Source organism: Drosophila biarmipes, chromosome 2R (assembly GCF_025231255.1).
Source record: "Drosophila biarmipes strain raj3 chromosome 2R, RU_DBia_V1.1, whole genome shotgun sequence".
Taxonomy (NCBI): domain Eukaryota; kingdom Metazoa; phylum Arthropoda; class Insecta; order Diptera; family Drosophilidae; genus Drosophila; species Drosophila biarmipes.
Genome location: NC_066615.1, coordinates 22,663,948 through 22,680,088, shown reverse-complemented (window position 1 = coordinate 22,680,088; position 16,141 = coordinate 22,663,948). Strand labels below are relative to the sequence as shown.

The window sequence follows — 16,141 nt, the reverse complement described above, 5'->3', positions numbered from 1 at the left end:
TTACCGCTGCGAGTTGCCTTGTTTTCTTTTCGGACTTTTCCTTCGCCTTTCGCTTTTTTGCTCTTGGCCTCCCATTTTTCAAGTTGTTTATGAAATATTTTATGGAAATTATGCAAAACTTGTTTACCAGACTTCATATTCAGCACTCACCACTCGGCACTCGGCACTCGGCACTCCATCAGCCATTTCGCCATTTGGCGCCTTCAAACAAAGTTCCTCACTTTTTGCCACTCAAATTAATTGCATAACAAATTGTGTTGATGAAGAGCAAGAATGCCGGAGCACTTCCAGCTGTTCCTGGCCCTGGGACCATTGAGTAGGGTTCTGTATCCTGGTTAATAGACTTTCTTTCAGCCATGGCCTTCCTCAACAAGCTTAGCAGTGCAGCTCACTTTCGGGAGGAGTTCATCAACAAATAAGGATAAAAGGATTGATGTGAATATGAAAAGCACTTGAGTCATTTTAAATGGATAATGAACATGGGAAGTTCCGGCTATCATTCAGGTTTATTTTATTAAAATACTATTAAATAATAATAAAATACTACTTTGTCTTAAATGTACATTGTTAAATAATATAACGCTATATAAAATACATTACACACGGTGGTAGTCTGGTTTACTTCACCTTGACTATGGCAATTCGCATAGGGATATAACATTTTTTCCTAGTTTTTCCAAGTACATTAATGATTAAACAAGCAGAATACATTTATAATAAAGAGTTTTCTATATAATCAAAAAAACGATGATATTAGCATCTGAAATAGGACACCGGCTGCGTAGCTCCAGAACTGGTTCCATCTTTCCCGTTCATCGCAGACCAGCCCTAATTGGGGAACATCAGAAGGCCATTATGGGAGTATTGCCCACCTAACGATGGCCATTACCACGGGGATAGTTTCCGGGGACCTCCAGTCGAGGGATCCATTTCACCGATGGCCTTGTTCCGCTCGCTTCGCTTGAGCAACCGTTACATCAGCCGGCACGTGCTCCTCCTGCTGCGCTTCTACCTGGCGCAGTTCTATTACCTGGGACTGATGCGACTGCGCTACGAACGGTCCCGGAACGAGATGCGTTTGACCTGCTGGAGCGTCACCGTGTCCAGGATGCTTGGCCTGTGGTGCGCCTTCTTCTTCACCCTGGCCCTGCTGGACCCCTACCCCCTGATGCTGCACATCCAGCTGATGGGGTTCATCTGCTGCCTGCTACTCCAGCCGAGGAGGGTCATCGAGGAGCGGACGAGGCTGATGAATCAAATCCTGCGACTTGCACCGCAACTCTACCGACATTGCCGCATGAAGGTGCACTTGTCCTGGTCCCTGGTCCTCCAGCTGCTGATCAAGTTGCTGACCTTCCGGATGTTCTACGAGAATCTTCTGGGGCCCAGGGACACCAGCTGGAAGCTGCTCTTCATTGTGTTCTTCGTGGTGCCCGTGTCACTGGCCATTTGGGTAATGGATGTCACCTCGCATCTGATTGGCATTGTGCTCGCCCTCCTGCTCAAATCCTTCGAGCTAATGAACATCGAAATGGCAGCCATCGATGAAAAGTTGTGTCTGGAGATCCTACGGTCGGATTTTGGAGCTATACGGAGGCTGCAGAGACGCCAGATCTTTCTGCAGCGGCTGCAACGATCCTATGTCCAGGTGACCCAGGAAACCATCGACTGTCTGAGTCCCCAGTTGGTTTTGATCCTCCTCTACAACCTGAGCACCATATACACCTTTTCGAGTGGAGAGTGGCGAAGGATCCTCCAGATGGGGGTGATCGTCAACAATCTAAGGTCGCTCTTGCACACCCTCGATGATCTGGTGGCCATTACCAAAGCTCCGCAGAACACCTCCTGGCTGCACTTGGCGCGGCTACTTCAGTTCGAGGAGGTCCTGGCCACCCATGGATGGTTGGAACGTAAGGGATTCAGATGCAGGATCCAGGATACCGACAGTTTTGGCCAGGGCATCAGGCGCTGTTGCCTCCAACGAAGTCCACTGGTCCTTGGCTTGGTTTCGCCCAACAGAAGACTCCTGTTCCGCATCGCCTTCGCCTTCTGCACGCTTTTGCACCTTCACTACATGCTGATGAAGTCGGCCTTGGTGGTCGAGAAGGAAATCTTTATCAGTAGCGAAGTCAGCCTACGACCTAAGCATTAGATTTCTACCTAAAATATGTCGGTAAAGTGTGTATGACTTGCCTTTACCAGAAACAAAATATGTCTTGTACGCCACTACAAATTATTTGAGAAACTTAAAGTCCATAGAACTAAGTGCCCTAGCTGGCACACATTGTCTAGGTCACCAATGGTTGAATCATAAAATAGTTGTTGAATATATATGCACACATAGTCACATTTTAAAGTAACTTTACTATTTTACTGTTTGTAAATACATGTATGATACTATTTTATTGTGGTTAAACTTTTAAATGGTAACCCATGGAACATATACTTTTATCTATAACTTAATATATTCACAAAGGAAATGTTTATTTGTAAGTTTCGAAAGGTTGATGACGAGTTATTACAATGAAGAACTCTTATGGGCACACAAAAGGGTTACCCAGTAACTCATTAGGACTAGGAGAGGGGGAAATATTTCCTCCCGTGATTAATGAACACCCAGGACCTTGTTTATTAAGCCAGCAAAAGTTGCTCCTCGCGAGGACACTTAACCCTGTGAACTGCGTAGTTGCTCCGCCAAGAAGGGCCCATTTCTCACACGCTTTGATTAACTTTGCGCAGGAGGTTGGGGTCGGCTTTGGGACATTTATCATCTATTTATTGCACTCCAAATATTATTTGTTCGATGTAACACACGCACTTTACAAGCTCCAGCTTGCTCCACGGGGGCTGGAGGGTCTTCTGCTGAACTGGCGGGTAATTTTAAATAATTTATGCATTCGCCCCTGCTGTAACATGCACAAAAATAACAGGGAGCCGGGGATGCTTCCTTATTTTCCGGCCACCCCGCAGTGAGCGGCTCCCTGATATATGTAATTGCATGGCTGGCCGAGCACTTGAGGTGCCGGGCTCGGGTCCTGGGCTCCCTGCTCCCCCCGCGATCCTCACACAGCCCATCCTTCCTTTCTTCCGCTCTGTTTTCGTCGTTCTCCGCTTCGAGGATGTGGGCATGCGATCCATAAATCATTTTTAAAACATTACCTCAACGAATGCGACTACGGAGAAGTATTTTATGTATACAATTTTGCACCTCCTAAAGCGGCACAAGATTTATAGGAAAGTGGCTCCAGGGACCTACTTGCAAGCAGGATTGTCACGCCGGTTGATTAAATTTTTCAGCCACTTCAATTTATGGCCCCTAATGCCCTTTGTTTCCATTCCTTTTGCCAAACAAACATCGAAAATCAATTAAACTCTTATGCACACAAAGCGGAGGAAAGCTGTAAAACAAAAAGAATGTTATGGCCATTTTAATTGAATTTAGTGGGTGATAAAATAAAACATTTTATTGCAGCTTTGGCTTCGATTCAAGTTTAAAGTTTTGATTGTTTAGGGGGAACTTCAACTTCTTATCCGATATCTTTTATCTGCTTCGGGTTCCTTGGGGTCCTCACTCACAGCAGGGACAATAGGGTGTGACAAGTGGCGGAGAAAGGGGAAAGTTTCGCCTTCGCACTTGTTGTTATTCAAAGAATTTACACTCTGCCGAAAAGCCAATAATTTTCCCTCGTCCAGCTTGAACATAATGTAAGTTATGCCAACCACGAAATTAGGGCGCTGGCAGGGGAAAGCGGATAAATATATATACACAATACAAGGGAGTATCTGGAAGATGCTGGGAACAAGGGAGCAAGGCCACGGGCAAACGGCTTTTGTATAAATCTCTTTAATTTATTAGATTTCATTAGACATTTTGGCGTTGAGTCTGGCCGCGGGTGGTGCCAGATTCGGTGGTCCACCCCCATTTTCGTATTAACAAGCTCGAAACATGACTTTCCCTTGTGCCGCCATAAAAAGTAATAATGTGGCCCTAAAATGGTTAGCCAGGGGCAAGAAAAGGGCGAAGATAAAAGGGCAGCGAAATGAAGGTGGCAGGTCAACGAAAGCGTAGCATACTTTTCTGGGCTGGTCCTTGGGTTTTGGCTTTCATCAAAATAAAATTACTTTTTAAGATGTTACAAATTTTCACCATTTAATATAAGTTTATTTTTATAAAAACTTTGTACATTTTTTATGAAAATGTTTCCAATTGTAATATCTTAACTATTTTATGTGAAGTACTGAGTTTTCAATAGTATATTAACGAATATACTTCCTTTTCAGTAATCAGCTTTTTATATATCAAAATAAAAAATATGCTTCTGGGCATTATATTATATGCATATCTGCATTATAACTTAATTTACACTTGCTTTAGCATATTAGAATATTTTATGATAATAATGTATGTACATAACACATAACATTGCTGGACACAATCGAGTTGTTCCCAAAAGTAAACCCCAAATTTAAATACAATTTAACGAGATCCCTGGCCATATCTTTGGCAGTTACGCCACGCACATGCATGTATAATTTAGGATCACTCCAAGTAAATTACACACTCAACGATGTCATGCCCACACACACACACACATTCTGAGAGTCGGAGAAAGGGCCGGGAGAAAGGAGAGAGGCAACAACGTTGTAATCAACAAAATTACACTAAAATACAAAGCAAAAAAAGGGGGAGAAATAAATTTGACACGAATGCGTCGACGAGGATGACACAAAAGCGGCACCTACCAAAGACCCCTTCCAATCTGGCTCCAAACCCCAGAAACCCCCTTCTACCCGATTTTTTTTACCCTCCCCTTTCTCCCTGAAATGAAAGCCAAAGTAAAAATGGCACAACGCTCGAAGCCAAACAATGTAAAAGTTGCTGCCAGGACATGACGAGGCGAGCAAGTGGCAGGCTCCTGTAGGTGTGCAACAGAGACAGTGCACTGAGAGAAACGTGCTGCAATCGTTTTAAAATTCAGTTAAAGATTATTGGGACTGTTAAATGATATATTCAATACGGTAGTTTAAAAGCAGTTAAAACTATTTTATTCTGAAGGGCAAGTTTAAGGAAAAGTGTAGACATTTTTTGCAGATTTTTCTTTTTACGCTTCTAAAAATAATCAAAATCTAATAAATAAACTTTATTTTATCCAATAATTGATTAGTAATGTTCTTCAAAAATTTCTACGGCATTCATATATTTTTTCTTACTAAAATTAATTTAAAAAACAAAAAGCCAGACAAAATTAATAATATTTTAAATATATATTATTTATATAATATATATTATTTTCAATATCAATAAAGGTTACGTATTAATCAAAAGAAGCAATAGCAAATAAATCTTGTTTTTTAAAACGTTTCATATGTTTGCCTAAAACAAATAAATTGTTGATGTAATAAAAATATTTTCTTTTTTTTTTAAGTAAATAAGGTCCTGTGTATGTGGACGAGAGTGTTTGCCTGCGCGGGTGTGAGTGAGTGTGTGTCATGTGCGACACTTTGTAACATATTTTTTCTCATTTGTTTTCACGCGCGTCTGTCTGCGTGTGAGTGTTGCCTCTTTTTCGGCGTCACTCGTCATGGTCGCCCCTCCCGCTCTCCTTCTCTTCTTCCTCCCTCCTCTCTTCCCCTTAATGTCACTTCACCTGTGTGTGTGCTTGTGCTCGCGGGATGCGTGACAAAAACAACTTGGCCCCCACTCACAGCGAGGCCCACCTACACATACGTGTGACCAACCACCCACCACCCACCACCCCGCGTATCAATCAGTTAAAAATATTTTACGCTGCCAGAGGTTGCCAAAAAGAAGAAGAAGGCACCCCCAAGGGGGTGCCCCACCTCCGTTGTTGTTGTAATTTTTATGGCTACATTTATAACATTTATTTTGTATTTTTACGAGCTGAATTGTCTTTTGTTGCTTTATTATTATGTCTCACTTCGGCTTTTTATGGGATTTTTCCTGGCCCCAAACAACAGCAAATAAGTACGAGACCGAAAAGAAAACCTTTCCCAACTGTAGCCGAAAACCAAATTGCCAGGCAGGGTAATGACATTTTAAGTGGGCCCCTCGGGGGAAAGGGGTTTAGAACGCCCTCCATGAAGTCGAAACCATAATTTGGTAATAACTTTCTTCACCTGCCGCAGGGAACAATTTACTGCAAAGTTTTTAATTAAAAATATTGTTCAGATTGGTTTGGGGAACTAGGTTCCCAATTTCCAGATTTAAATAATGTGTATATTTTAAAAAGCCCTAATAACTTTCTAACTTCCTTGTATATAATTACATTATCTTAAAATGATCATCTTAAATCCAACCCTAAATATAATATAAATATTTATTATATAACAAGTACTACAGCATATTCAAGTTGAAAAAAGAAGAACAAAGAAGAGTGATCTGGTTTCAACGATGCACTTTTGCAGTATCTAATTTCTCGCTATAACAGCATTACTCAAGCTCGCTTAGACAATGGCTGTCCAGCACTTGGAGTTCCTCACTTATCCGGCTTTATTTCTCACACCCCTCCCCAGGCACTTTAGAAAATGAACCAAGCCCGGAAAAAATCGCCAACAAAGCAAGGCATTTTTAATAACTTTTCAACAATGGAATGCTTTGTTTTCACTCTGATTAAAATATTTTTCATTGCTCGTATATAGTATGCGCAATATATATGGCATAGACGAAATGAGGAGCGGGCTGCGCTGGGGGAACCGAATCTAGTTATAAAACAAATTATGCATTATTAAAAACACAAGAGACCCGGGAAGGGACTGGAAAGGGAATGGACGAGGAACGTAATGCAATGGCAGTGGGAAGAAACGGGGAAGAATTACGAGACCGGAGGAACTGACAATGAAGCCGCAAAAACTTGGCACAACTGCAGGAAAAAAGAATATATAAAATATAAGGCAGAAACCCATGGAACCTAGAACGGAATGTTAAGTTTTATAAATAGAGTATAGAACAACAGGGAGTGGGGCAGGAGGAGGCGCCCGAGATTGAAGTGCCAGCAAATTTATGGAATACGAACATTTCCTATTTTCCCCATTTTCCTCTCCACTTTTTTGTTGATTTACTTTTGCTCTGCGCAAATTGAATCAAATGCAATGGAAAAGGGGCGATGAAAGCAAGGGCGGGGAGGGCCGGCGAAAGCCTGTCAAGGATTTGGTTGCCGAGTCGAAAGGCAAACGAAGTTTTGTTCCTGCGACAATTTGTCGTCTAGTTCCTGCAGCCAAGCCAAAGCTAAAAGCTGAATCCGATTCTGATTCTCAGTCTGAACCTGACAAGATGCGAATTTTTTATTATATATAGGTGGGCACAAGCCAACTGACAATGAGCACAGCAAACACAAACAGAGCGGCGAATCCGAATCAGAACCAGTGAATGCCAAGCATACTTTAATAAGTTTAGTTAACAGAAAGTCAACTAAAAGAGCGCGGCTGGGAAAGGGCAGAGTGGAAACAGGAAGCGGATGAAGGATTTCCAAAGTGAATAGATGGGTAACTAAGTCAACTGAGAGGCGAGTAAAGAATGTTTAACGCCGTGCATAAAGTGGTTGAGGTGTAAGGGAAAACTACAATTTTAAGTCAGTATTTTTAAAGGAAATTTCTGGAAACAAAACATTCATATTTTATGAAAGCACGTATTAATTAATATATATTATTACATACATACATAATGTTCTTTATCCTTTACCACATTTTTAAAAAATAGTTCTTTACCTTTACACAAGAAATATATTTTACATTTACATTTTTAAGTTAAATGAAGTATTAATTTGTTGGTTTAATTGTAACTCTACTTTCTGATTCCCCGAAAAACCCCCAAATATTCTTTTGTGACAGGTGGTGTTCCTAATTTAACGCAATTGTTTTGAGGTTGCAGGCCCGTATAAAACCCGTAAATACACAAGCGAGCACGAGCTTTTGTACAACAATTCCCTGCCCAGTCATCTGGCAAACAAAAACGTGTAACGATATGGATGCGGCATTTAAATGTTAATTCTCGTTTAGCGTTGCACGCGTCGTATACGTAATATCGGGCAAACTGATTTTTAGTTGTGTCCTGCAGTTGATGCAGCAGCCACCCATCCATGAATGCCGTGTACGTATATTTAAACACTCTGCTGACCGACCACACTGTGAAGCGAGTTGATTTTGCAGTTCATTCAGCATGCTGACCAAAATTGGCGCGGTTTTAATGTCCTTCCCCGCAGTGGGCCCTCCCCCAGCTCCCTTTGATGTGAAATAAGTTTAGCTGCTATTTTGGCTATTTTCTTTCTTCTTCATTTGGCAATTTTCGCTTCAGTCCAGGATCCAGAATGCAGAGCCGGAACAATGTGCGGACTATTAGCCAAAATGTTAAATGACACGTTGAGCGGGTGGTTTGGGGAACTAGTTTAGTTTTCGGGTTTTGTTAGTACATGATTGGGGTTTCAACTGTTTCGGGGGACTGCTGTGGCCGCTTAGCTGGTAAATAAAACACGGTACAGTTGTGCCCGGCAAAACAGTCAATTAATTTTAAAGGATTTCATGGACGTGTTATCCAGGAGGAGGGCGGGTCACAATCTGCTGCACATGCCCCCAATCATTCGCCCTTCCAATCAGATCTCAAATCCGCCAGGAATTCCTTTTCAATCTCTCGCCCAGAAATTAAATAGAATTTATCATGGCCCTGCCGCTGCGGCGTCCCCGGAGAGATGCAGCTGCTTGGAGGTCCTGGCTGCAGGACCTCGCCTGCAGCCGGGGCCCAAATGGATTATTAAATTTTCATGCTTCAGCTTGGCTGATAATCCGGCGAAACAAACGAAAATTGAAGTGCAACTGGCAGCAGCAGCAGCAGTAGCAGCCGGAAAGTAGAAATGGAAGGATTCCGGCTAAGAAAAGGGTCGATTCCCCAGCCAATCTCCAGCACATGTCCCCGGGGACAACAGATTTGCTGCTTATAATGATCTGTATCTGTGTCTCACTTTGTAGCTACACTCGGAGTCGGGCGTTCTTCGAAGGGGAGAAGAAAATGTTAGGAAAAGATTCTTTCATAAAAAAGATACTTGGTGAAAATGTTTTTCGTTAAATTTGTATAACGTTAGTGATAGTCTTCATTATATTTGTATATTTATCACGCGCTTCAAAAATGTTAATAATAGTTATGGAAGGATTTAGAAAAAGCATCACAGAGATGAAAATCTTCTGGTTCTTGCACTTATTCCTGTGTAAATTTATCAACCTATTTCGAAGTGTTTTCTCTGCATGCATGTGTATATGTTGCACATTTACTGTGCGCGGGGCGACAGTCCCTGCAAGGATTGCAACTCATTTGAGCCCAGCTCACGGGGCACGTTGCCAAGGCCTGGCGTTCTGGTGTAAATTTCAATTTGACTGCCATGGCGAGACTCGCCGCATAAATCATACTTAGTGTCCGGGATGGCGTTCGGTTGCCCTGGCTGTTGCTGCTGCTGTTTATCCTTTATCCTGCTGGCTGACTGGCTGCTAGCTCATTTGTTGGCAACAGTTTTTGGCCTTTTGCATTGTGTGTTCATTGCATTTCTCGCTTAGTCACGCGCCAAAGTCAAAGTTTTCCCATTTCCCCCGGTGAATTATGCAGCCCGCGCTGGAGGTGTTGCTCCGCTCATAGTCTTGCCGTTTTATTTTCATCTCCGCCGTTAAACGATGATTGATGACGATGGCAATTGCGATTGCCACTGCCACTGCCACTGCTATTGCCCGGCAAAAAGTACACGGCGCTAACTTAATTGCTTCATACAGAATGTAAGCAGGGGCAACTGCCATTGTGAACCGTATCGGTGACCCGAGCTAGCAAGGGGTCACAGGTCACCGTTTCCCCCATCCAATCACTCGGAGCCGGAATTGAAGTGTCCTCGGGCTGACTTCTGGTTATGGGTGCCAGGGTGTTGACCGTGGCCATTAACAGCAGCCAAATGATGCTGCCCGGGCAATTGGCCATTAGCCGGGGCGATTTTCCCTATCTCGGCAGCATATGGCAATTAAAGAATGAGCACATGGAAACGGCGCCACACAGAAGGTTATCCCCAGCTTATGAGACGTAGGGATGGAACTACGTTTGGTAAATGTAGTAAACTTCGCAAGAGAACTACTGCTCTGGAGGCATATGCTGGCAAATATTCAGTGACACCTAAACATTCCTTACTCTCTTTATACTTTTTAAGATTAAGATTAGGGCTCAAAATTTTAAAATTCAAATCAAGTTTAAAGTTAACCCTAAAGGCCGAAACATATTTTTAGGTTTTTATGAGTGGATTTTTAAATATGATAAATATTTGTTATCAACATTGTAGTCAGTTTGTATATTAAGTGAATAGATATTTTATAACTGACCTGTTTAGTGTTACCGCGAAATAAAATAAGAATAAAATTCCTGAAACACCTTCCCATGTTTGGTAAAAACAATCCTGTTTTGGGCTCCCCAAGCAGACAGGACCAAGACCCAGCTGCTCCCCGTTCCTTAAGCCCTCATCTCTCCTTCGCTGGGAAAATTAAGTAAGTGAGACAATAGAAAAGCAGCTTATGCAGTATATGTGGACGTGGGTACAGTGGGTTTTTATGCCGCGCCTTGCTTTCCCGCGCTGCGACTAGAACAGCTGGTAGCTGTTGCTAAGGCCACTTAAACGGTGCCATGTTTTTGCCCGGTGCTCCGTCTCTTTCTCAAGCACTCGCCCCGTCTCCCTCTAAGCATTCTTCTCACACTTGTGTCGTCTGGAGTGGTGAATTATACTAGCATTTTTAGCAAACGTTTAGAGGGTTTTAATAGCCTTCGCACACATTATAGGGCATAAAGAGACCTCCCTCTCTTTCTAGCCGTCCGTCTCCTTCTCTTTCTTAAGTACTTCGTCTTTCCCTTTCTCCTCACTCTGTTCTTATTGTTCTCTCTTTCTGCTTTGTGGCCCAGACATTTCTTTAATTATCCAATTACAATGGCACAAACGAGATAGGCCAAAATAAAAGTAAGGATGCTGTCAACCTCTAAGTTTCTCCTCCACTCTCAGGACTTTCCTCCTCCTTTCTTCTCGTTACTTTCCTTTATTTAAGTTCCCACTTTGGGTTATCCCCTTGGATTTTTATGAGCTTATTTAGTCTAGCTATTTGCGCTACTTGCACCTCAAGTGTTTTCAATTTCTTGGTCTCGAATTCCTTGGGTTTTGGCTAATTATTATCGGCTAACGGAGGAGTTAAGATGCTTTCAAAAACTGCCAAGTCCAGGGACTTTCCCTGGGAGGAGGAGCAGAAATGCCAGTGTTTTCAGGCTAATCAAAACCGAATTAGTTTTGTAAAATCACCCTCATCATCATCGACGGCTTAGGGATGGAACGGAACACCGGGTCCGGGTGTCCTGGCTGCTCGTTAAATCCTTACGCCGTGGTCCTGCTCTCCGGAGCAGAGTAGATCCGGCCAGACGAGAATTTAATGCCGTAAATTGACTGCGTGAAATGAGGTTAATGCTCAATAATGCATGCGAGTAAATGCAGAAAGCCGACTGAGCTCGCTCCGCAACTCCGGCTGCAGCGGCTCCTGCTCATCCTCCTCCTGTCGTCCCCTGATCCTTTGGCGCCCTTTGCTGCAGTTGTTGTTGTTTTCGTCCTTGTTCTCGGGTTATCGATGCATTGACACAAACGCCTGCCCGCACATACATACTTGAATACATACGAACACAAACGAGCGCAAATCGGGAAAAAAGTGCTCTGGCGCTCAGGATTTTTGCACCAATAACTTTTGCCTTATGACAAGCCGCATGGGTACAGTGGATCACTTTTTATGGGTAGTGCTATAATTTATTTTTGGGTCATATGATATTTTTCTCCAAAAACAGCAAAAGGGGATATAAATTTACAATTGCATTTTGCAAAATCCTTCCTCAGAACCCCTCCTAAAGTGACAATATCTAGAGCCTTAAAAAAAGGAAAGGTAAAATAATGATAGTAAAATTTCTTATAAATATGTAAATTCCGCCTTATATAGTCACACTAAAAATCAATTTAGTTCATGTAAGAATTAACAGCAGATACGAATATTTTGGGTATATTGAGAGTAATAAAAAATAGATGATTTCCTCTGCATTTTCCTTTTAATATTTTAAGTATTATTATAAAAATCATACTAAATATTTAAAAACATTCTTATTCTTCCAAAAAAAAGCACAGATGTATATTAATTTTAATTATGATATTATTAACCTTTTTTGTTCAGAAAATACCTTTGCCATCCCACAGTCACACAGCAGCAATCGCATCTGAAAGCTGCAAGGTAAACCAAAGAGAAAATCATTAATAAAGCAGCTTAAAATTGCATTAACACTGCAAATTTATACGTACACACGTCCGTATAGATTGAGCTCGTTTCGGACCGAAAGAGATTTAAAAGTGCAGAAGTTAACCAATTTGTAGGGTCAGAACGGGCAGACCAGTGGCAGACAGAGAGAGTGAGGACATGGACTACTTTTCGAAGGGCTGGCATTAGTGTCCCGGACATAATGTCCTGCAAATTGTAGACATTTTTCAATTTAATGAGGTGCTTTACTCGAAATTTCTCACATGCATAAGGCGAAAAAAGGAGGGGGCCAGGACTCGAGGAGGCAGGGCTAAGTGCATCACTGAAGCGGCAGTGTCCGTCTGCCAAGGCCATTAAAATGGTGAATTGTGGCTGGAAATTGCATCATTCTTTCTGGTCAAAGGGAAGGGGATGGTCCTCCGGCCAGCCGAGTGGAGCCCAGTGGAGCGACCCTGCTAACTAACTACGTAACTAACATGGCGCATTACTCATACGCCGCGTGCTCAATGACTGCCGACCGACTGCTGTCTGTGGACTGCAGCTCCAGTACATCATTATCCACTCGCTTATCGCTCCTGGCCCAAAAAATCCTCCCATTCCACTGGATTTCCCTCTCCAATCCTCGTTTTTGCCCAGCCAGGGGCATCTTATCCACAGGCTCGTCAACGTCAAGTGCCTGGCACTCGGTGTCTTTGGCGAATGCTGCCTGCTAAAGGAGGATATCACACGGAGGACTCACTGTCTGTGGCTGTGTCTGTGCCTGCACTGAATCCTTGCATGTGTCAAGCGACTGCTAAAAGTCAGCCGCTCCGAGTGAGGCCGAAAAGTAGGCAACCTTTTTGAGCGACAACTACAGTCAAAGGTCCAATTAGGTGAAGTCGAACAATAACAATAATATCTAAGGATTTCAATAGCTTCTCAGTTAGAGAGAGGAACTCAGTAAAATAAAACTATAAAGATTTAAAAACTTTCCAGTGAAAGCGGGGAGTTATTTAAAATCGAGATACGAACCGAAGGAACACAATAATGTTTTCAGAAAACTTTACTTTTATATAAATAAACGAATATTTTTAAAAAGAAATTAATTAAATTTTTAAAGCAAAATTTTAAAGTATACCAAAATTTGTTTTAAAAATATAAAAACCTTCAGGTATCTTCACAAAAAGTTAAATTTTTTTAAGATACTTTCTTTCTATTATTATTAACGTTCATTAAAGTCTGATAACCGAACATTAGTTTGAACACTTCGATTATCTTTTAATATCTTATGTTAAATGCAAGTATTTTATTTAGTCTTCTTAAGCTGAAAATATTTTGAAAAGTTTTACTTACGGAGGTCAGACTGTAGCCCCTGGCAGCAGGCGTGAAGTGTGAAAAGTGATGGAGGAGCAGGAGTGGAGGGGCGATAGCTGTGTCTATGTCTCACTAAATCTTTGTGGAATTTATTTTGCCAGCTATTTTCAGTGATTTACTGTTGGCACACACGCGGCCTGGGCTCATCTTTCGCTTCGCACTCGCAGTCGTATCCGTAGTCGGTTCTCCACTCCAAACCAACTTCAAGCTGGGCCACACCACTCGACAAAGTGTTAATGAGCGCCCACAGACACCCACACCCGCCGCACACACTTCAATATATCTCGCCCTGGTGGCTTTCATTATACGTGTTATTTCGCAGCCGGGCCACAGTGCGTATGCGTAATTTTTGTCACTTATGTAGTTTGCAGTTTGACAACGAGCCCGAGCTCCGAATCCCACGACTCCGCCCATGTGTCAAGTGCTTGCAGCAGATTTTAATTTCGGCCACTTGATGTCTGGCCCCTGCAGCGCTCGCCCATCACGTTTGAAATGTGTGCGAGATAAAAATAAGAACGGAAAATACGGAAGAAATTAAATTAAAATTTTAATTAAAACAAGCTCCTGTCTCCGGAATCTTCCGCCCATCCCAGCACTCGGCGAAAACAGCTTAAAGCCCCGGGCCAATTTAATGAGTGCCCCAGTGTGGCCTGGGGATATTATCCTGGGGCTGTCAGCGAGCTGCGGGAATGCGGCTCGATTGACAACTTTACGATCCCTCCTTGATGTTTACCCAAGTCAAAGGATGGTCATTGTGCCTCAAGTGCAGGTCATCCACTTTAAAATAGTCGTTCCGAGCGGGGACAGCTTATTAAAGTGGTTAAGGATTTAAACTTCTTGTAAGGAAATCTATTAGGGCACTGTATTAAAGTTCCTTAAGGCATAAAGAGGTGCTAAAAGCTTTTCTTTGCACGACTTCTCACTTATAAGAGAAATATCCACTTATAAACTAATTTCCCTGACTAACTCCGAGAATAAAAGCTTCTTCAAGTGCACTTTTATATTTGCTTAAAAGTAAAATAAAACAATAAACTGCTAGCTGGCACGGGAGGAATTTTCCTTATTAAACAATCTTCATAGTACAAAATGTTTTCCAAACATTTTGATTGCGGTCTGGCGCCCAGCTGGAGATGCCACCTCCAAGGAACTTTCCCCTTGCCTCCCGGCCGAAGTTGCCGGCTTCAGCATCATAATCATCATCAGCATCATTGCCATCAGCTAATGACCCTGGAAAATGGCCAAAACAAACGATAACCGAGGCAAGCCCAGCAGGGGACTCGGGCCTTGGGACTTGGCTGGTAAGTAACGAGGATAAGAGGCGGCTTCCAGCAATTTTCAACGTCATAAATAATATTTCAATAAATTTACACTGGCCCCGGCGCGCGTTGAGCGCTTAATTGTGTTAGGACGACAATGGCAGCCCTGGTCAGCTTAAAGTTTGTGTCTTAACTGCGGCTGCAAAGTCATGTTGCACGTTTCATTAGGATTAAGTTGCTCTGACGGCAACTTTCCAAAGCACCTTTATGACTCCGCACAATGCAATCCAAGCAGGTGGAGGGAAAAGCCATAATTGAATCGACTTCTTTCAGTCCAGATTCTTTTTGTTTTCCGCCCCCTTCGATGCGCTTAGCAGATTTTCTCACTCTGCTCTCCATTCACGTTCTTTGTTTTCGCCTGCCAATTTCTGCTGGCCAGCGAAATGAAAATTGAAAATTGAATATTTCCGGCGACACAATGGGATGGCCGCAACAAAGGCGGCGACAACAGCAGCAGCTGAAAGCAGTTCTGCTGACCAAACCACACGACCTTTGCCCCCTTCCGAAGTGTGCCCCTGAATTCCTCCCCTTTGCCAAATTCAAGCTGCGATTTCTGCTTTTTGCCAATCGAAAAATGCATTGCTGAGGTAAAATGGGGCTGCTTTGCAGGAGGGATCAGAAAATATGACAGCGGGCGGAAACGGAAATAAGCCAAGCGCCTTTGGCTGCTCCAGATTTGGAGCGACGCTTGAAAGCTGTTCGACTTTGAGTCCCCAGTGAGGCGATTGAGTAGGAATCCATGGAATTGGTATTCAGGGTGGAAGAGAAGGGGTCTTATGAGGATAACAAAATAAAGTTCTGTTAAAACAAGAGTCACTTGACTTTTGTTCTCTGGAATCAAGTTTTAGAGGCTTTTAAAATCATATTAAATAGATATTTATGTAGAAAAAAGGGTTGATATAAACAAATCTGCCACATCCTAGATGGAAGCTTTTGCAATACATTGCCTTTTAAGGATGCACAATGTATTTTCGCTGGCGACTACCCTTATATGCATATAGAATACACAGAGCAGCGCTCCTAAGTACCCATATCGAAAAGAACGGAGGGGATTATCCCACTTTGGCCGCAATTTAATTACATTTGCCGCACAAGGGAGCCCCTCAGAGCTCCCGCAGTGCATTAGAGGACCGCTGGGGCATTGAATTAAACTGACATTAAAATAG

The 16,141-nt window shown here is 42.7% G+C and overlaps 1 protein-coding gene across 1 annotated transcript; it reads left to right on the top strand.

Moving 5' to 3' along the window:
* The first annotated feature begins 937 nt into the window (after nucleotides 1–937).
* Nucleotides 938–2,152, top strand: LOC108022152 (uncharacterized). Its single transcript, XM_017090994.1, has one exon. The coding sequence runs from the start codon at nucleotides 938–940 to the stop codon at nucleotides 2,150–2,152; it is 1,215 nt and encodes a 404-aa protein (XP_016946483.1).
* Nucleotides 2,153–16,141: the final 13,989 nt, after the last annotated feature.

What these genes read in the sequence shown, in the direction of transcription:
- LOC108022152 (XM_017090994.1), top strand. Translation starts at nt 938, where the DNA reads ATGGCCTTGTTCCGCTCGCTTCGCTTGAGCAACCGTTACATCAGCCGG.